Below are 20,744 nucleotides of genomic sequence, written 5' to 3'. Positions count from 1 at the left end.
AACCACTAGCTCTTTTACTAACAGTAGTATACACATTCACACACACAACCACACGACACTCAAATCCATGCTTCCATAGCCATGGCAATACTGTGCTCTACGCATTGATCTGATTTAGAAGGGTGGTTGCCTTCCATTTATTTTACATATTTTACATCCAGAAATTTCTAGTATTGTTATATACAAAGTACCTTTATATGTAGTTAATAGTGACATAGTTCAGCTTATATTTTGCATACACATCCTTTATTTTTCTGATTTCAGAAACAGATTTACCTTCTGTTTTTTCCTGCTTATTCTAAATTCCAACCAGTTGTAGATCATAGAAACAGATTAGTTGTGATTTAGTTATTTTATGTGATGGTATACATTTAAGTAAAAAGTGTATGGTATTCCAGAAAGTATCATAATTTTGTTATCAAAATCATACTCTTGCAGTCTAGTGACATACATTTATCACCATGCATTTACTTTCAGAGTGGTGGGGAAGATGGAATCCGTGGTCCAAGGGAACAGGGCACACTTGTGAAGGCTGCGATTGATGTAACAAAGGCTGTTTCGCAGTTTATGAGTGCTGTTATCCAGGTGGGCAAATCAGTCAGTATAATGGTATGAAAGACAGTAAAGTTAGTTAGTTGGTTAGTTTCATGCTCCATGGATCATATGCATGATAAACTGTAATGATATAGACCAAGTGTTAAAGTGTCAAATAGGCAATAATAATGTTATTGACAGCAATTATTATAATTTATTTCAATACAGTGTATAGTATCATGCTGTATAAATCTGGTATTTTTTATTTTATTTTATTTATTTATTTTTTTAATGCTGATGATATCGCTTTCACTGACACTGGAAATGACGGAGAGGACCTAAAGGAACAAATCAAAACCAACCTAAGAATTTCCATTATCTGCTTTAAAGACAATGGATTAACTGTAAATCAGAATAAATGTGAAAATGTAATCTGTAATTTATACAGCACTAACATTAGTTGTATGTCTGTTATACTTGTGGGTGTAAGCTTAGAATCACATACTTGTTATGTAAACTGAGAGCATATATGAGTACAAACTTGATGCTTAGCTCCTATTATGCATTTTTTCATAGCCACATAACATACTGCATACTGCTTTGGGGCAGCTCCACTGGGAAAAAAAGAGTTTTTACGTGGCGAAAGGGTGTAGCAGGTGTTTCTAGAAACAACATAGCCTGTAGGTCACCTTTTAAGAAACTGATTGTTGTGACAGTCCTATCATTACTTGTACTTAGCTGCCTAGTCCACCCAATAGAAAACCAAGAGAGCTACAAATTAAGGCATTAATTTCATTATCATAATACATGGCACAAAGAAATTATCAACCAGCTGTTTGCTAGACTGAGCAAGACTCACAATAGTTATATATACCTTCAAGTTAAATTGTTCAGGGCACTACCACTAGAAGCACACACTACCACATTAAATTTTTTTTATAAATGTTATACAAAAGGGGCTTAAAAAGAAAGTTTTTTGTCAGAGAGGAAGACTTTGATTGTGTGAAAGAAGAACTTAAATTTTAACTTATACTCATTGTGAGTTAGCAAGAAAATCTGTATGATTTAACTGTTAAATTTAATACCATATTATATTATTATATGCCTGAATATTAATAATTTAATATGAACAAATTATTGACATCAGCAGCATGCAGAGTGCTCACAGATTAAAAATAAATAAATAAAAATATTGTAGAAGTATAGAGATGCATGTGAAAATAGATGTTATTTCCTATTTGAAAGAACAAGCAGGAGACTCATTTTCATGTGGTATAAATTAGTTTCAAAGCAAGATATATGGATACACCAATAAACAGTCAAATATGAATGGTGTTTAACAACTCTGTATCTATGAAGTATATGAATCAATTAGAACATTTTACTGAAAAACATAAATACAACTTGAAAGGGTGTATAATTATGTCTCCATTGATATACTACTGAGTGACCTTATGTAATTGATAAAACTACATTTAATTTCTTAAGAAATGAAAAACATTTAAGTTGTAGCAGGTTGCCAGTAAAGAGATTCTATGATAAGAGACTCTTTTAACACAACTGTATTAGAGAATTTCTTACTGAGTGTGGTTTGTGCTTATATGGTGAGGAAGTAGTAAGATAAAGAAAAGACAGGAAACGTACCTGATTCACAGTTTGATGGTTATGTTTGAAGAACTAAAACAAAATAAAAAAACAAACATATGTAGAAAAATATGAGAATACAGGGTGCACATAAAGTCTGGGAACACTTGCAATTATTTATTGCACAAGAACCAAACATTGTACAGATATCATACATATATAATTTGAAGAGAAACCCTGAAAGTTTTTTTTTCATGTATACTGCCACAGTGTAGTTTGGTAATTTGCTGATAGTCAGCACTAATTGCTAACATGGCGAGTTCAGGTGTGGAGCGAGCTTTCTGTGCGTTGGAGTTTTACATAAGCAGGTGTGCTACAGCTGTTCAACGGATGTTTAGAACCAGGTATGATAAGAAGTCACCAACAAGGAAGGCCATTTACCACTGGCACAACAAATTTGTTATGATGGGTTACTTGTGCCTGCCAAAGAGAAGCGGATGTCCCAGTGTGAGTGAAGTGAATGTGGAGTGCGTACGAGAGACATTCATAAGGAGTTCAAAGAAATCGACGTGTCGTGCATCCTGTGTTTGTGAAAAAAACTTTCAGAGTTTCTATTCAAAATGCAATATGTATGACATCTGTACAATGTTTAGTTGTTGTGCAATAAATAATTTAAAGTGTTCCTGGACTTTATGTGATGTTACGTGACTGAGAACAAAAATTCAACATTTTTTTTGTATGTTTAGAGTAAGGAACTGTAATTGCAGCATACAGGTTTGCACATGATCTCTCTTGTGGCTCAGGCTGCTGTCTCTACAGCTTCATGGTTTGTGTGTGTTTTTCCATTACACTGTGATACGAGAGTCCATGTGTTTTCTTTGAATAGTTTTGAATGAAAATGCTACAAGAACCAAGAGAGAATCTAATTAACGCAATTCTATCTTTCATGTTCTGTTATTTTGTAAACTGCGACTGCGTAAAACAAAGTAAAATCCTGCACCATTACATTGGGTGAAGACAGTAGGTTTTACTTGACTGGTGAGATATGTGTGGATTTTTTCAGGATGCAATCATTCCACCTACATTAATACACTATAGTCGTAACCATAAATACTCAGTTTCAAAACTCAGTAGCATAAAAAAATAACCAAAGGATTCTACTATTGAAAATAACTAGTAACACATAAGGCAAAATAAATAAAGAGCATTACTCGTACAGAAATCTTTAGTTCACTTAATGTGCAATGTTATTGCATTGTGTATTATTAATGGTGAGAATGAAATTTTAGCATGGTTTTTATTGATTTTTACTGCTGTTTAGAGAATGGCAAAATTAGATTGTCAATATGACTTTAAAGGCTTCATGAAGAAGTGACTGTATTGTTAATATTCTCAGACTGGATAGTCTAGAGACGTCAAGATATATTGAAGCATTTGGTCAGCTTTAAAGTGGTACACTTCATACACGCAAGATGTTACTTTGTTTCTGAGTGGAAATGGATTCTTTTCATATCACAAACTATATTGTGAACCATTCTTGTCAAAAGCCAAACAATGACTTAAAAATAATTTATTTGCAATTACTTTTCTTTTTTATCTTCTCACACTGATTAAAGATTTAATCTGAGGGCTAACAATGCATTTCCTTTTTGGACAACTGTTAACAACCCTCATCAAGCAACAGTCACCTTGACCCACTGATTATCATATATATTAAACAGAGAAAAATTTTCTGTCATCTATCCAAACATAGAAATTTAACTGTGAAAGCATGAATTTTGATCATCATGATGGTCTTTTAATTCATGGTCAGTTTGCATAGTGTTGTAAACATGGTCACCTTTGCTGTGACTGTGATTCAATGCTTCCTCATGTCAGATGACTGATAACACACCATATAACTCCCAGCTTTTGAAAGCTCTAAAAAACAGTTCACCAGTACTATTTTTGAGTGGCAGTAATATAGTTTTCTTTCTGTTAAAATATAAATTTGCATTCATCTTAATGTGGCTTTACTTTTCTTACACTTTTTCACACATTGTGAGTAGGTACATTTAATATAAAAATATTTTGTGCTATTTGTATATGTAGTTAATTCTTTGGCTGTTAAGATTATCTGATATTAAAAAAAATACAGACACAAATAATGTAAACCACTTGTTAAATTACAAGTCTAAAGTAATGAGTTAGCAGATTTGGTTGTGAATTTTCTGTCATATTATGTGGAAGAAATATTTGATTTAAACAACTCTTAATTACCATTACTGTTTGTAAAACTAATCTCATAATGTTACAGGGAGCAACTCGTTCTTTCCAGTCATTCTTTAGGAGTGGCACAAATCTACTGAGCCAGTATTTTAGCCTGGGTTCAGCACAAGCAGGAAACTTCCAGTTACGGTAAATGAAAATGTGACTGCTTATAGCTGATAATTCTTATAATCATTGTTTCTCATATCTCTTCAACTTAATATTGTTTCTGATTTGTCCAATCATTAATTCAATGACTATTAATGTTCATTCATGAAAGACAGCACATTTCTCTAAGCCTATGGACAAAAATTTCTCCCTTGTCCCACTTGATATTTTTGTGTAATCAATTTCTCTTCATTTTGTACTCTCATGAGCTGATGAAAAACTCACCTTGTGCACTTAGCAAATTATAACTGAAGAACTGTGGACTGAGGTGGATTTGGTATATCTTTAATTTTAATAAGTAAAAAACTTCCACAAATTCTCCCAACAACAACTTACACTTGGAGACAGTGGCCAGGTGTGCAACAGCTGTTGTGTGAATGTGTACGAGTCTTCTGCTTCTGAAGAAGGGCTCTGTTCGAAAATTGCAATATTTATAGCATTCTTTTTCTTTGTATCTGCCTGCAGTTCATTGTATTCTCTATGTGATGATTTGCAAATTATTGTTTCCATGTTGTTATTCCCTCCTGCACATTCCATTACCTAATTTTGATAAGATTTAGGTACAGTGATGTGTAAATGTCTACTTTAAATGGCATATGCAGTCACATTTAGAAGTGGGTTGGGAAAGTGTTGATAAGTAACATATATTGCTGGGAAGAAATTTATTCACTGAAACAAGAATAACATGAAATATATGGGAAATAGTTTCAGTTATATGGAAATCTCATTGTTGTGATGATCACAAGCCATTCTGACCCTTGAGTGAGTGTTATAGGAGTGCTGAAAATAGGCAGTGTGAACTGCATAAAGAAAGACTACTTCCTACCCTCCCCAAAATATGGCTAATTAATTTCATAAATCGGTTTTAAGTGAGTAAACTAGAAACATCATTTGGTGAACCCTCTCTTGAAATCGTAACAGAAAGATATTACCCAGAAAAGATTGAGACATGCAGAAGGGTAACAATGACTAAATTACAGCTATGCATACATTTTGACAGCAGATACTTGGCTGCAAAGGATAGACCATAATCTACAAGAGAAGGATAGTAAGTTGAAATTACAAAGGATGAAGAAAAAGAGAAATACTATGAAGAGAAACTTTCTAAGGCAGTAATCACCAAGCTACATAGATAGAGTACAGTTCAGTTGTCAGGGACTGAAATATTGTAAGAAAGGGAGTATGACCTTCATTCAAATGAAACCTGGTCAGTGTATCTACCTTTGCCTTACACGCAAGGTGGCACCACATAACTGCAGGTATGGTGGTGCCTTCTACTGGTAAAGAGACTGACGTGTGCACACTGTTTGATGTGGTGCCAGTGTGGTTTCACGCCGAAGAGAAGGTGGTCACACAAGTTATTGTCCACTACAGAACATGCAGGTGAGTAAGCAGGAACAATGAGGAGTGATTTAATTTTTGGAGGTGGAGGGAGTTGGGGGCCGTGAAATGTATCAATGGATGAAGGCTGTGTATGGTGAGAATAGTCTGAGTTGTTCAAGTGTTGTGGAATGGCACAAACGATTCCTTGAGGGGCACGAGTCACTGGAAGACGAGGCTCATCGTGTCATCACACCGGAAATGGTTGCAGAAGTGAATCCTGTAGTCTTGGACAACCGCAGAATCACATTAGATGAAATTCATTGGTTACTGGGTATTAGTGTGGGCACCACCCATACCATAATGCATCAACACTTGAACTTTCGAAAAATCTGTGTGCAGTGGGTTCCCCACCAACTGACCACCGAACAGCACAATCCTCGAATGGCGCTGTCTTTGGTCATCTGCAACTTTATCATGAGGAGGACTGTCACTGGTGACGAAACATGGTGTCACCATTTAGAACCAGAAAGCAAGCGTCAGAGCAAGCAGTGGAAACATGCAACTTCACCACCTCCAAAGAAATCAAAGGCCATGCATACCAGTTCTGGTAAGCTCATGATGTCCTTTTTTTTTTACTACAAGGGACCACTGCTTGTTGAATTCCTGGAACAGGGAACCACCATCAATTCCCAGCGCTAGCAAGTCACTTTACAGAACCTTAGATGAGCTATCAAGTAGAAACGCTGAGGCATGTTGTCCAATGGCATTATTCTCCTGCATGATAATTCCTGCCCACACACACACGACCAATGCGGTGAAGATGACATTGCAGCAGTTTCGGTGGGAAACCCCGGAACATCCACCGTACAGTCCTGACTCTTCACCGTGTGACTTTAATGTGTTTGGACCTCTAAAACAAGCTATATGCGGACACCGATTCACAACGGATGATGAAGTGTGTGGCTGGGTCCAGGCCTGGATCTGACAGCAGCCCAGTAGCTTCTTCATTGATGGAATCGTCAGGCTAGTGTCGCAGTGGGATAAATGTGCCAACAGTTTTGGTGACTATTTTCGAGTATGTGCACTGTGTATAACTACATTTTTGAGTTAATAAAATCATTACGTTACTTTGCACTAGTGAACAGGTTTCATTTGAATGCCCCTTATAATTCAGGCTGAAGAGACCAGCATAGATGCTGAAAAACTGTATGAGAAAAATTTGTGGGCATGTAATCGAAGATGCCAGCTTCAAATAGAACAGTAGAAAAGAGGTCACTTAAAACCGTAAAATAGGAATCTTGTTTAGAAATGAAATCAACGTGAAATGCAGTGAATTAGAACCAAAATGGATGAATGATATATGAAACTACAGGGTTTAAGAGGGTATGTGATGTTAGTTTAGTGATTACAAATTCAAGTTGGATTTACAAAGTACTTGGCAGTATGAGCCCACTGATCATTATGATATTATACCACCTCTGGCCTGGATATATGCTCCGATTCGGTTAGGAAGAGTGTCATAAACTGTTCTATCTTCTCCTGAGGCAAGTTGGCCTGCAACTGTTGTAACCGGCCCTTCATATCCTGTATTCGAGCATTAGGATGGAGCTGATGTCTGAGCTGGTTCCACACATTTTATTGGGAACAGATCTTTGGATCATGCTGGCCACTGGAGTATCTTTGCATCATGCAGACAGTCCACTGATACATGTGCCATGTGAGGATGAACATTGTTCTGCTGAAAAATGGCAGTAAATTTCTGAATTCTGTTGCATGAGAGGTAACATATAAAGACATAGGATGTCCGTGATGTAGCATTATGGCACCAGAGTTCCCTCAGTCACTACCAGCCCTGACCTGAAGTCATACCTAATGACTCCACAACCAGGGTGTCAGGAATAACACCACTCTGCCTCTTCAAAACACTGGAAGAATGGGACCTCTCCCTAGGTTCCACTATTCATCAGCACATCTTGCTTTCCAATCATAGCATCACACCATACACAGATGCTTGTCTTGTGGTGTGAACAGCAGCATATTCATGGGACAGTAATCCTCTAGTCCAGTTGCTGCTAGCCTCTGACCAATGGTGTGGTGGTCAGACACAGTTTACAGGAACCTTGATGACAAGTATGCTTGCCCCTCATGTTCCCATTCAGTCCAACACCAGGTCACTGTTACATATGAGTGCTCCACAAATCTGCATATTGCATTATTTGACAAGTCAACCAAATGGAGATCCACAATGAGGCCTCTTTCAAACTCTGCCAAGTGCTGATAACGCTGTCTCACACAAGTATTTGGCATCTCTGTGTCCTTCACAGTTATCACTCAACATCTGATGCTGTTCTTGCCTGTTATACATAGCCTACCAAGTCTGGTAACACAAAACATGAACAACTAACGAACTCTGGTGGCCATTCTACCTGTTGCAGAGAATTACAGCCCTAATCATTTACTTAACTGCCAGTGTTGTGTATATGTACAATGTTACACAGACATCTAACCACATCGTCTGGGTGTTTCATGTTTTTTGTCAGGTAGTGTATATGAAGAAACTGGAAAAGCTATGGCTGTAGAAGAGTAGATTCTGAGTACATAAAAATGAAATGTAATTTGAGGAAAACAAAAGATAGTAAAGGGCTTAATGTATTGGGGCTTATGGGAAGGTTATGTTACGTGCGGAATTAAGGGTGCATAGATATTAGATATGATAAAATCTCTGCATTAATCAGTGGCGTAGCATGGTTGTAAAGGTTGGGGAGACTCTACAGTTATTATAGGGAGACAAAATAGTACAATAAACAATAATTTAAACAAATGAAACAAAATGCATCAAATAAAACAACAACAACTACTACTACTACTACTACTACTACTACCACTACCACTACCACTACCACTACCACTACCACTGCCACTAATAATAATAATATTAATAATAATAATATCTAACTTGTTCAAGAAATGATGACTAATTTGTAGAACTCCAGCAATAAGAGAAGAAGCACTTATATTTTCTTGTACACAAGTGCAATGCGCCTGCCTTTTCTTTACACAAATAAGTTGGTTGGTTGGTTGTTTGGGGAAGCAGACCAGACAGCGAGGTCATCGGTCTCATTGGATTAGGGAAGGATGGGGAAGGAAGTTGGCGTGCCCTTTCAGAGGAACCATCCCGGCATTTGCCTGGAGTGATTTAGGGAAATCACGGAAAACCTAAATCAGGATGGCCGGACGCGGTATTGAACCGTCGTCCTCCCGAATGCGAGTCCAGTGTCTAACCACTGCGCCACTCGGTCTACAAACATCTGATCACTGGATAGATCTCCAAGTAGTGTCTTTTCTATTGCTAATGTGCTCAAACATGACAGTTGGGTGTTGGACATTGAACTCCTTAAATAATTCTTCACTCATTTAAGAGTACTCATGCTTCATTCTATGCTTGCTATAATTGCGGGTAGGGTCAAAATCAAACACAGGAACTTCATTTTTTCTTCATAAACAGAGTTTAAATCATTGTTGACAATGTACTCTAAGAGGATCCTTGGAGATAAATGTTTTTTTCTCATCAGCATATATGTTACACAGTTCATTCTCAAGTTGTTCTTGTTCGTAAAAAGGGTACTGTTCTAATAACTGAAGCAGTTTCAACTTTGGGAATGCTCTTTGATAGTTTGGGAAACACTTTTCATTCAGAAGTTCAACAAACTGAATTTGGGATAAAGTCTTTAAATCTTCTTTCCATCTGAACAATTTGCAAATCCAGTATCTTGTCAGTTAGTCCCCTGAGAGATGCCTTTTGACTGTCACAGAATGATAAGCTGCCATTCAAACACAAGCTGCATTTAATGCATTCATCAACGAATGTTTCTGTTCTTAATCATCATAAGTTTCTCAAAACAGTTCATATTTCATCGTGGCAAGCAGTTATACTGACCGATTTTGACTGAAGAACATTAAAGAGATGATTAACATAAACAAAGCACCCTCGGTAGAAGCAAAGCAAGTAGACAAACATAGGATCATCCATTCGTCATTTCATTCCCACAGTACAGCTCAAAGATTCTGGGTCCCATTGAGAGTCTGTATCATCAATTATATAATTAAAAATGGTATATAACTCTGAGAAATGACTAGATATTGTTGAAACTGCCCTGGAATGAAAGTGTCAGCGACTGTTGCTTGCATGTGGCAGTTTAAATCCTTTCTCAGTTAGCAATATAATTCATGTTGATGATTTGCTGAAAAACGAATGGAATGTAGTACGATCACTTACAAACATTCGTACTTGTCATATGATTTTGGAGGCATTAACAGTACCAAATTCAGGTGGTGTGCGTAACAATGAATAAACAGCACATAGAAAGAGAACTGCTTCACCAATTTTTGTAGTCCTCTTTCTCTGCCCGCCATTACTGAAGGGCCATCATATGTTTGACTAATCACTTTTCCTTCCACATTCCATTCTTTCAATACTGCACGAACAATACTTGACAAACTTTCAGCCGTTTTATCTCCAGAAACATCATAAAATCCAACGAATCTTTCCTCATTTTTGTCTGCAATACAGTACCTGAATGTTATACTCATTTGACTCTTGCATGACATGTCTAATGTTTCATCAGCTTCAATCGAAATGATATTGCAGTTCTGAATTTCAGATTTTATTTCCTCATTAACTGCCAGAGTTATCATTTATATTACATCATTCTGTATATGTGGAGAAGTTACTTTAAAGGTTGCAGATGATGACAGATGGTCTCGGATTAACTGCTCTCCTTGAGCTAGTAAATCCAACAATTCCAGATAGTTACTGTTGTTGCTAGAGGATTCGTTTTCTCGATGGCCGCAAAAGGCTAGTTCTTGTTTACAAATAAATACAATTGCCTGAATAAGACGAGCCAATACTCTCCATCTGGATGCAACTTGTTTGTTGTATTTTGTTGTTGTCAGATGAGCGGCTTCAGAAAGGATGTGCTCAATTCTACTTTTGCCCAATAACTGAAATGATTCTTTGTTCTGCAGGTGACTTTTGATATCTGATTCTTTTGCGCTTTGCTGTCAAAGTTCTTTATTGTACGAATGCCCTCATAGCACCATTCCTTTTCACCACCAAACAGAAGACATATATAACATTATAATCTGTCATTAACTGTATTTGCAGTCAGCGAAGTATACTTTTTGTACCAGGCTGTCTGAAAAGTGCGTTTTTGTTTGGCTTCACTTAAAACTACACTGAGTATAGGAGTAGGTTGTTTATCCTTCAATTCCCACTTCTTTCATTCGTTAATGTAGAAAAAGGCATTTTCAATAAAAATTCTATAAGGTGTTCAGTTGCTGGCTCGCTCATGTTGGCGACACAACGAAAATATGCACAAAAATCACACAAGAATGACTATGAACACAAACCACGTGACTGTTCACTTCCATGTTAAAAGCTAGCGTAGAAGCGGTAGAGACTAGTCTCGATACCTGCTAGCAAGCGCAGGGCACCAGCCTTCGTGGAAGAGGTGAGGGGGAGGGGAGCCGAGAGTGCCAACAAAAGCACAGGCACACACAGCCAGGTAAGCGGAGGGAGGCAGAGACTGGGAGCAGTCGAGTCTCAAACAGGCAAATACACCAATACTCAGGGTGCAGCACGGGCTACAAAAATGATGTCTTCATACATTTAGAGATCTTAGTAGAAAGTTGTTTGTATTTTTGTTATGAATTACTATTGCATCTTTTTTAAGCAGGAATACAGGGGAGACTAAGTCCCAAAGTCTCCCCTCACACTACGTCACCGGCATTAATAGAAATATGTCATACAACATGATAGAAGAGAAAGAGAAGGCTGACATGGAAGAAGTAGATGCTGATGCTCTTTTACAATTAATTGCAGAACCCCTATACAGTTAGAGTCAGAGGAAAGCATCTTCCAAAATAGCCATACATGCACTATGTTGTCAAACAAATGTTTCAGTCAAGGACAGGTCCTTACTGCATCATTAACTGGAATTTCTTGAATATTTATTTGGAAAGGTTAACTCTGAACAGATCCATTTATTGACATTTTACAACAAGCACTTTGATGTACTCCACCTCCATTTCTGATGTTTTGGCCTCATGTCTTCTAGTCATCGCCGCAGTTAACCAAAGACTATATGTGTAGATAGCAGTGTATGCATCTGCACTTTATATTGACTGGCAGTCAGAAGAGCTGCATGACCACCGATATTAAAACTATCATATGTTAACTCCTTGATCAGACTGTCCCTTGTGCCACTATCTGTTCCCACCTGTGTAATTATTCCCATGCCTCACAGTGCTTTCTTGGAGTGTGGCATAATGTAACATGTTTTGATGCATTTTCCTGAAATCAAGTGATTGTTGCTATTGTACGTTGTTGACAATTTGAAGCTTTGGCAACAGGTACATTTATTATGAAAATGAGTATGTTACAGATAATTTATTTTGACAGTTACACGAAGGTTTTAGCTGAAGGGCCAAATGCCTGCACAATACTTTTCGGGTAATAGATGTTTCAAGATTTTTTTCCTCAAGTAATAGATCTCAAAGTTGGGTTTCTGATGCATGCTTTGTAGGATTGTGAACAACGAATGGAAATCTCAATTGTTATTTGCTACCCATCTGTTCACTTATGATCATTGTTTCTGTGTATCCAATGTGAACTTACAAACTGTTCAGCATATTTGTTTGTCTCATTAATTACTACCATTAACAATATATCATTGAAAATGAATGTGAAAATACTAAGTGGACCCTTGCAGCTGGTGTAAAACTCTAAATACACTTTGTAGAGCCTCCTGAATGTCTCCAGCTGTGGGCCCAAGCACTGTTGATGGAGCACACAGTGCAGCACTGCCAGGCAGGCTGAACTCAGTTTGCTAATCACAGTTGAAGGGTTAATACTGACTATTAAAGAACTTGAAAATATACCATTTTGTTACAAAGTCTGTTGTAATTTAAAACTATCCAGTGTATTCAATCAACTTAGTTGTGAATTTTGCACTGTCTGTGGACATATCACTATAGGACTTGAGTTGTCATCATTTAGTGAAAATCTCCAAGTATTTGTAGTTAAATGTTCACCACAAATGTTCAGTTATTTGTTTATTTTGACTGTATATTTTCAATGGGATCAAAAATAGGATCAGTACTGTAGGTAAAGCATATACATTGGTGGTTTTGTTAGGTTTCTGTAGATTTATCTTCTACATTACTTACTTTTGTTAAGAAAAGTTTGGTTAACATGGATAGATGGGTGTAGGAGCCACTGTTCAGTCACTGGACAGGGAGGTTTACTTAGAGAAATGAAAAAGTGTGGTGCTGCCATGTGAAACTTACATTTTAATTTGGCATTTAATGTTTTAAGTGGGAGTTTTCTCCCACTCACATGGAGTGAATATCTAAGAGGCATTATGTTGAAAGTGCTGTAAGTGTAAATATTTAGAGTAGCTGACTTCAGTGATTATGTAAACTGCTGTATTTCTTTAAGTTTTAAAAAGTTGAAGTTAAGAAGAAGTTTTATTTATTTATTTATCTCTTGTTCCGGTGATCCATATTGTGACACTATCACAGGATATGGAACGCATCAATTTTACAAGGTTTTGGCAGAATTTATGGTAATACATAAAACAAATCAAAAACAGCAAACAGTAACTTAGGTCCCACTACAAAAAATACATTTTAGAGAGAGATGGAGAATACAAAAAAAACAACAGTAAACAGTAACTTAGGTCCCACTACAAAAAATACATTTTAGAGATAGATAAAGATTACAAAATAATAAGTGTTACAGAGAAATAAATATTGCAAAATATGTGTTTACAATAAAAATATCTGGTATTACAAATACAAATTTGGGCATACATTTGCAATTTACAATACAAGAAATGTTAAACACTGTAGTTCAGAAACTCTTCTATTGTATGAAATGATCCTTGCAATAGTAACTACCTTAAGGTTTCTTTAAACAAGAGATCATAATCTACCAAACACTTAATTCTTGAAGGGAGGGCATTAAAAATCTTACAGCCACTGAAATGGACTCCTTTTTGCACCATACTTAGATTTGGCTGTTCATGGTGGATATCATCTTTCCTTCTAGTATTGTGACTGTGATGTGCACTATTCAGCCTAAAGATGGATTTTTCTTTCCTTAAGAAGCACATCAATGAGAATATACATTGCGCAGTGGATGTATTTCAAGCTTCTTAAAAATATTCCTGCATGTGGCTCTAGGATGGACTCCACACATGATCCTTATGGCTCTTTTTTGTACACACAGTACTTTTTTAGCCAGTGGCTGATTTCCCCAAAATATAATTCCAAATGCCATAATTCCATGAAAGTAACCATAATACGCTGACTTCATGGTTTCATATTTCTATAAGAAGAAACAATGCGCAATGCGTATGTTGCTGAACTTAGTCTTTTGGAAAGATCCACGATGTGGTTTGACCAATTCAGTTTGCTATCAATATGCAAGCCTATGTATTTTGAGGAATCTACCCTGGTTATTGTCTGCTCACCTATTTTTATGACTATTTCCTCATCTTTGGATGTTTTGTGGAACTGAATGTAGTTTGTTTTACAGTAATTTCAAGAAAGACCATTAATGTTGAACCAGTTCACCGTTTCATTTAAAACCTTATTTGATGTTACCTCAAGTTTATCTACTGAATTATCAATAAGTAGTGTAGTGTCATCCGCGAAAATGGAAGACAATGTTGAGATTTAGCCGCTAGTTAATACCTCTTGATAAAAATATGCAACCACAGTCATCAGGTTAGTAATCCAATCCACTGGCTTCTGAAACATCAACATGAAAGGCATATTGGTGAAGTATTGTGTTTAATCTTTAGGCCCACCATGTACTGTCAGCAAATATAAGCTTCCAATTTCATTTGTTGATGATGATATAGTGAGGAAATTTTATTTTATTGTCTGTACTTCAACCACTACCTCTGTGCTGACTGTTATCATTTAATGGGGCTAGCCTCTGGCTATCAGATAGATTATATAATGGTAAGACAGAGATTTAGGAAGCAGGTTTTAAATTGTAAGACGTTTCCAGGGGCAGAAGTGGACTCTGACCACAATCTATTGGCTATGAACTGTAGATTAAAACTGAAGAAACTGCAAAAAGGTGGGAATTTAAGGAGATGGGACCTGGATAAACTGACGAAACCAGAGGTTCTACAGAGTTTCAGGGAGAGCATAAGGGAATAATTGACAGAAATGGGGGAAAGAAATACAGTAGAAGAAGAATGGGTAGCTTTGAGGGATGAAGTAGTGAAGGCAGCAGAGGATCAAGTCGGTAAAAAGACGAGGGCTAGTAGAAATCCTTGGGTAACAGAAGAAATATTGAATTTAATTGATGAAAGGAGAAAATATAAAAATGCAGTAAATGAAGCATGCAAAAAGGAATACAAACGTCTCAAAAATGAGATCGACAGGAAGTGCAAAATGGCTAAGCAGGGATGGCTAGAGGATAAATATAAGGATGTAGAGGCTTATCTCACTAGGGGTAAGATAGATACTGCCTACAGGAAAATTAAAGAGACCTTTGGAGAAAAGAAAACCACTTGTATGAATATCAAGAGCTCAGATGGAAACCCAGTTCTAAGTAAAGAAGGGAAAGCAGAAAGGTGGAAGGAGTATATAGAGGGTCTATACAAGGGTGGTGTACTTGAGGACAATATTATGGAAATGGAAGAGGATGTAGATGAAGATGAAATAGGAGATATGATACTGTGTGAAGAGTTTGACAGAGCACTGAAAGACCTGAATCGAAACAAGGCCCCTGGAGTAGACAACATTCCATTAGAACTACTGACAGCCTTGGGAGAGCCAGTTCTGACAAAACTGTACCATCTGGTGAGCAAGATGTATGAGACAGGCGTAATACCCTCAGACTTCAGGAAGAATATAATAATTCCAATCCCAAAGAAAGCAGGTGTTGACAGATGTGAAAATTACCGAACTATGAGTTTAATTAGTCACAGCTGCAAAATACTAACGCGAATTCTTTACAGACGAATGGAAAAACTAGTAGAAGCCGACCTTGGGGAAGATGAGTTTGGATTCCGTAGAAATATTGGAACACGTGAGGCAATACTGACCCTACGACTTATCTTAGAAGCTAGATTAAGGAAAGGCAAACCTACGTTTCTAGCATTTGTAGACTTCGAGAAAGCTTTTGACAATGTTGACTGGAATTCTCTCTTTCAAATTCTGAAGGTGGCAGGGGTAAAATACTGGGAGCGAAAGGCTATTTACAATTTGTATAGAAACCAAATGGCAGTTATAAGAGTTGAGGGGCATGAAAGGGAAGCAGTGGTTGGAAAGGGAGTAAGACAGGGTTGTAGCCTCTCCCCGATGTTGTTCCATCTGTATATTGAGCAAGCAGTAAAGGAAACAAAAGAAAAGTTCGGAGTGGGTATTAAAATCCATGGAGAAGAAATAAAAACTTTAAGGTTCGCCGATGACATTGTAATTCTGTCAGAGACAGCAAAGGACTTGGAAGAGCAGTTGAACGGAATGGACAGTGTCTTGAAAGGAGGATATAAGATGAACATCAACAAAAGCAAAATGAGGATAATGGAATGTTGTCGAATTAAGTCGGGTGATGCTGAGGGAATTAGATTAGGAAATGAGACACTTAAAGTAGTAAAGGAGTTTTGCTATTTGGGGAGCAAAATAACTGATGATGGTCGAAGTAGAGAGGATATAAAATGTAGACTGGCAATGGCAAGGAAAGAGTTTCTGAAGAAGAGAAATTTGTTAACATCGAGTATAGATTTAAGTGTCAGGAAGTCGTTTCTGAAAGTATTTGTATGGAGTGTAGCCATGTACGGAAGTGAAACATGGATGATAAATAGTTTAGACAAGAAGAGAATAGAAGCTTTTGAAATGTGGTGCTACAGAAGAATGCTGAAGATTAGATGGGTAGATCACATAACTAATGAGGAGGTATTGAACAGAATTGGGGAGAAGAGGAGTTTGTGGCATAAGTTGACAAGAAGTAGGGATCGGTTGGTAGGACGTGTTCTGAGGCATGAAGGGATCACAAATTTAGCATTGGAGGGCAGTGTGGAGGGTAAAAATCGTAGAGGGAGACCAAGAGATGAATACATTAAGCAGATTCAGAAGGATGTTGGCTGGAGTACATACTGGGAGACGAAGCAGCTTGCACAGGATAGAGTAGCATGGAGAGCTGCATCAAACCAGTCTCAGGACTGCAGACAACAACAACAACAGCCTCTGGCACATACATTATTATTATAATTTATGTCTGTTTCTCTCAGCTATAATTTTATATTATTTTTGTCAGTGTTATCCAAATTCACTTACTTTATACTTGGTAGAAATAACTATCCTCACAGATGAGTTTGTATTGATTGTTGGATCATGTAAAATGTCTTTGCGGCACACACATTTCACTTCCCATTCTGTGCAATTTGTGATACTACATAATGCTGAACTGTAAGAAGTACAGCTAATACTTTTGGAAATTCTGACAGAATTCTTCAGTTTTCCAATATTTATGTGAATGTTAAATTTTTGTTAGCTGTCATTTGCAATATTCGCAATATCATTTCTGATATCAGTTGCTGTAGTGTATCTCATGGTTAGGATGTGATTCCCTTATTGTGAGAAAGCACAATAAATGCAGAAGTATATGAACACATTTGACAGTATTGTGTACTGCTTATAGAAGAGGAACAATTTGAAGATGATGGTTATTTGTATTGGCATGACAATGCAACCTGTGAGAAAGCAGCATTTGTGAGGCAATGGTTTGTGGACAGTAACAGTCCTGAAATGGACTGGTCTGCTAAGAGTCCTGACCTGAACCCAGTGGAACTCCTTGAAGATGAGCTATAACGTTGACTTCACTCCAGACACCAGTGTCCAATATCACCACCTACTCAGATTTTGGCTGTTGAAGAATTAGGGGCTGCCATTCCTCCATACCTATGCAGAAACTTCACTAAGAGTGTCCACAGCAGTGTTAAAGCTGTCATAAGGGTGAAGGGTAGGCTGCTTATAGGTGCCCAAATACTTTTTATCAAGGAGCTTGTATGTGGTTGTGTGTGTCAGGCTCTGAAGAAAAATGTGGATTGAATAGCTAAGCTACAGTATTCAGTCACTTCTTTTAGCAATTGTCCACTGCTCAATGCTTCTGCAAAGCGAATTTTCTTCACACATTATTTACACATTCAGTAATTTATATTTTGTTCAAAAATTTACATTATTAATATTTTCATTTTAAGTTTTTGATTGGATATCCAGGTGTCAAGGTTGTAAGAGACCCATGCAGCCATGCCTAATACCTAAATTTTGCTTTACTTTCCTCCCAATGCTGATTATTCATGTAATTACACTAACATAATTTGTACATGTTTTAAGCATTTTGTACAAATTAGAAAGCATACCTCTTATATTCATTTCTACATGCAATTCAAACAATGGACTTTGGTTTTTCTCTTTCAGGTGAAACAATGGAAAGAATACATGAAGAATCATATGGCAACTTGCAATACTAATATCTCAGGACGGAAGTACCAAATTCAGGGAATAACCAATTTAATTAATATGCTACATTTGTGATTTGTGGCATTCAGTTTGGTAAAGAAGTTCCTTATTTTATATCCCAGTCTATTTTGTGTACTTCAGTCATATGAGGGTATCTCTTTTGAGGAAGTGACAAAGTACAGAAAGGCTGTGCAAGGACAAATAACTTCATAAAAACTTGTCAACAACAGCTGACTTAGATCCTAGTGTGTATTTTGTTTTGGGTTTGTATGAATCTTTTTCAACTGAGACAAATCAGTATCTTGAAGATTCACAGCATTTAAAGTCCACATTTTGTTCAACTGTGATGCATCTTGCAAACCCAAAATTAAATGCATAAAACTGAACTCCAGTGTTAGATGACTGTTCATAAGGATCACTTGTCTACTGGAGTAATAGCATAATTTTTTGTCATTAATGAAAAGCAAAAATCATTTATTTCCACTAACAGATGACCACCCTTTTATGTGTAACAGCTTTAACTGTCCTGTGCTTAAGATGGAATTTCTGCTTGATGTGGTTTTGATTAACAATGTGTAAAATGACATCTGGTATAGTTGTAAATATTACACTATCTTTTTTTAATTTTCGTTTTGTAAATATATTTGGATCTCACACCACCTAAGATCCTGTGTAATGAGGTACTGTACATGCTCTTGCTTCGATAACATTATTATCACAGTCTGAAGGTCATATTACTGTTTCATTTCAGTTGAACGACCAGAAATGAAATTTACGTTCTAGAATCATTTATCTTGATACTTTTTTAATTTGTGGATGTTAATTTCCTTTAAAGCAGCAGCTTGACTCAATGTTGTATTATGAAACCGCCACAGTAGTTTTCCAGTTAAGAGAAAGTACAAAGTGCTTGTAATTTTTTTTTAAATATGAGACTTAGTATAATGCTCCAAAATGATCTTTGCAGTGTGACTGAGGATAAAACTAAGACACAAATAATGCATATATGTTGTAAACCAAGATTTATTAACAATTATCAGCTAAGCTGCTGACATTCCAGAAAATGTTTTCAGTATGTAATCTCCCAATTCATTGTTGATAACAGAAAATTTTTGGTAGTTCTTCTACTGATATGTACATTATTTATGTCTCTCAGAGGACTAGGTGCAGTTACTTTCAGAAAAAACGTGTATAAAATTGCTTTTGTTGTTTGTACAGTGTATGTTTGTTTGTATAATAATAAATGATACTTGTTAATAAAATGTCATTAGTTTCTTATTGCTCATATTCCCAATAAGAACACAAGGAAGACATTTCAAAGTCAAAAGTAAATAGATCAACAGAAACAGGATTTTACCCATTTTTGTATTTACTTTGTACATTTGTTATATAATTTCTTCTATTTGCAAATGCGTTTCCGAGAGAGTGTGTATGTTGTCAACTTTTGACAAAGGCCTTGTTGGCCGAAAGTAAAGTTACCAACAATCTATTTTGTTGTGCCTTTCTGTGACTCAGCATCTCTGCTATATGGTGAATAGTGAACACCATCCTTTTCATTCTATTGAGAAATCTAGATATTCTTTCACTCAGATGACTGCACCACAGATGTACATAAAGAGATTAGACATGCAACACTTTATCTGTAGTTTTAAATTCTGGTCTTAAAATTATTTGCTGGCACTCTTTCATACATGTGACTTGAGTACAAACATACAGATCATAAGTTACTTATGTATACAGGGTGGTCCATTGATCGTGACCGGGCCAAATATCTCATGAAATAAGCATATAAAAAAAAAAAAAAAAAAAAAAAAAAAAAAAAAAAAAAAAAAAAAAAAAAAAAAAAACCAAAGAACAAAACTTGTCTAGCTTGAAGGGGAAACCAGATGGCGCTATGGTTGGCCCCCTAGATGGCGCTGCCATAGGTCAAACGGATATCAACAGTGTTTTTTAAAAAATAGGAACCTCCATTTATTATTACATATTAGTGTAGTACGTAAAGAAATATGAATGTTTTAGTTGGACCATTTTTTTTGCTTTGTGATAGATGGCTCTGTAATACTCACAAACATATGACTCACAATTTTAGACGAACAGTTGGTAACAGATAGGTTTTTTAAATTAAAATACAGAACGTAGTTACGATTGAACATTTTGTTTTGGTTGTTCCAATGTGATACATGTGCCTTTGTGAACTTATCATTTCTGAGAATGCATGCTGTTACATCATGATTACTTGTAAATACCACATTAATGCAATAAATGCTCAAAATGATGTCCGTCAACCTCAATGCATTTGGCAATACGTGTAACGACATTCCTCTCAACAGCAAGTTGTTTGCCTTCCG

The 20,744-nt window shown here is 36.5% G+C and overlaps 1 protein-coding gene across 1 annotated transcript in view; it reads left to right on the top strand.

The window, feature by feature from the left end:
* Nucleotides 1-19,610, top strand: part of LOC124788625 — a 111,660-nt gene extending 92,050 nt beyond the window's left edge. The window contains exons 13-15 of the mRNA XM_047255896.1: nucleotides 478-585; nucleotides 4,415-4,515; nucleotides 18,358-19,610. Coding sequence (XP_047111852.1) covers nucleotides 478-585; nucleotides 4,415-4,515; nucleotides 18,358-18,361 — 213 coding nt within the window. The 3' untranslated portion in view covers nucleotides 18,362-19,610. The remainder of the gene's footprint in view (nucleotides 1-477; nucleotides 586-4,414; nucleotides 4,516-18,357) is intronic.
* The last annotated feature ends 1,134 nt before the right edge of the window (nucleotides 19,611-20,744 follow it).

The sequence above is a fragment of the Schistocerca piceifrons genome, chromosome 3 (genome assembly GCF_021461385.2).
Source record: "Schistocerca piceifrons isolate TAMUIC-IGC-003096 chromosome 3, iqSchPice1.1, whole genome shotgun sequence".
Lineage (NCBI taxonomy): Eukaryota > Metazoa > Arthropoda > Insecta > Orthoptera > Acrididae > Schistocerca > Schistocerca piceifrons.
The sequence above is the reverse complement of the archived record's forward strand: the minus strand, read 5'-3'. Positions and strand labels throughout refer to the sequence as shown.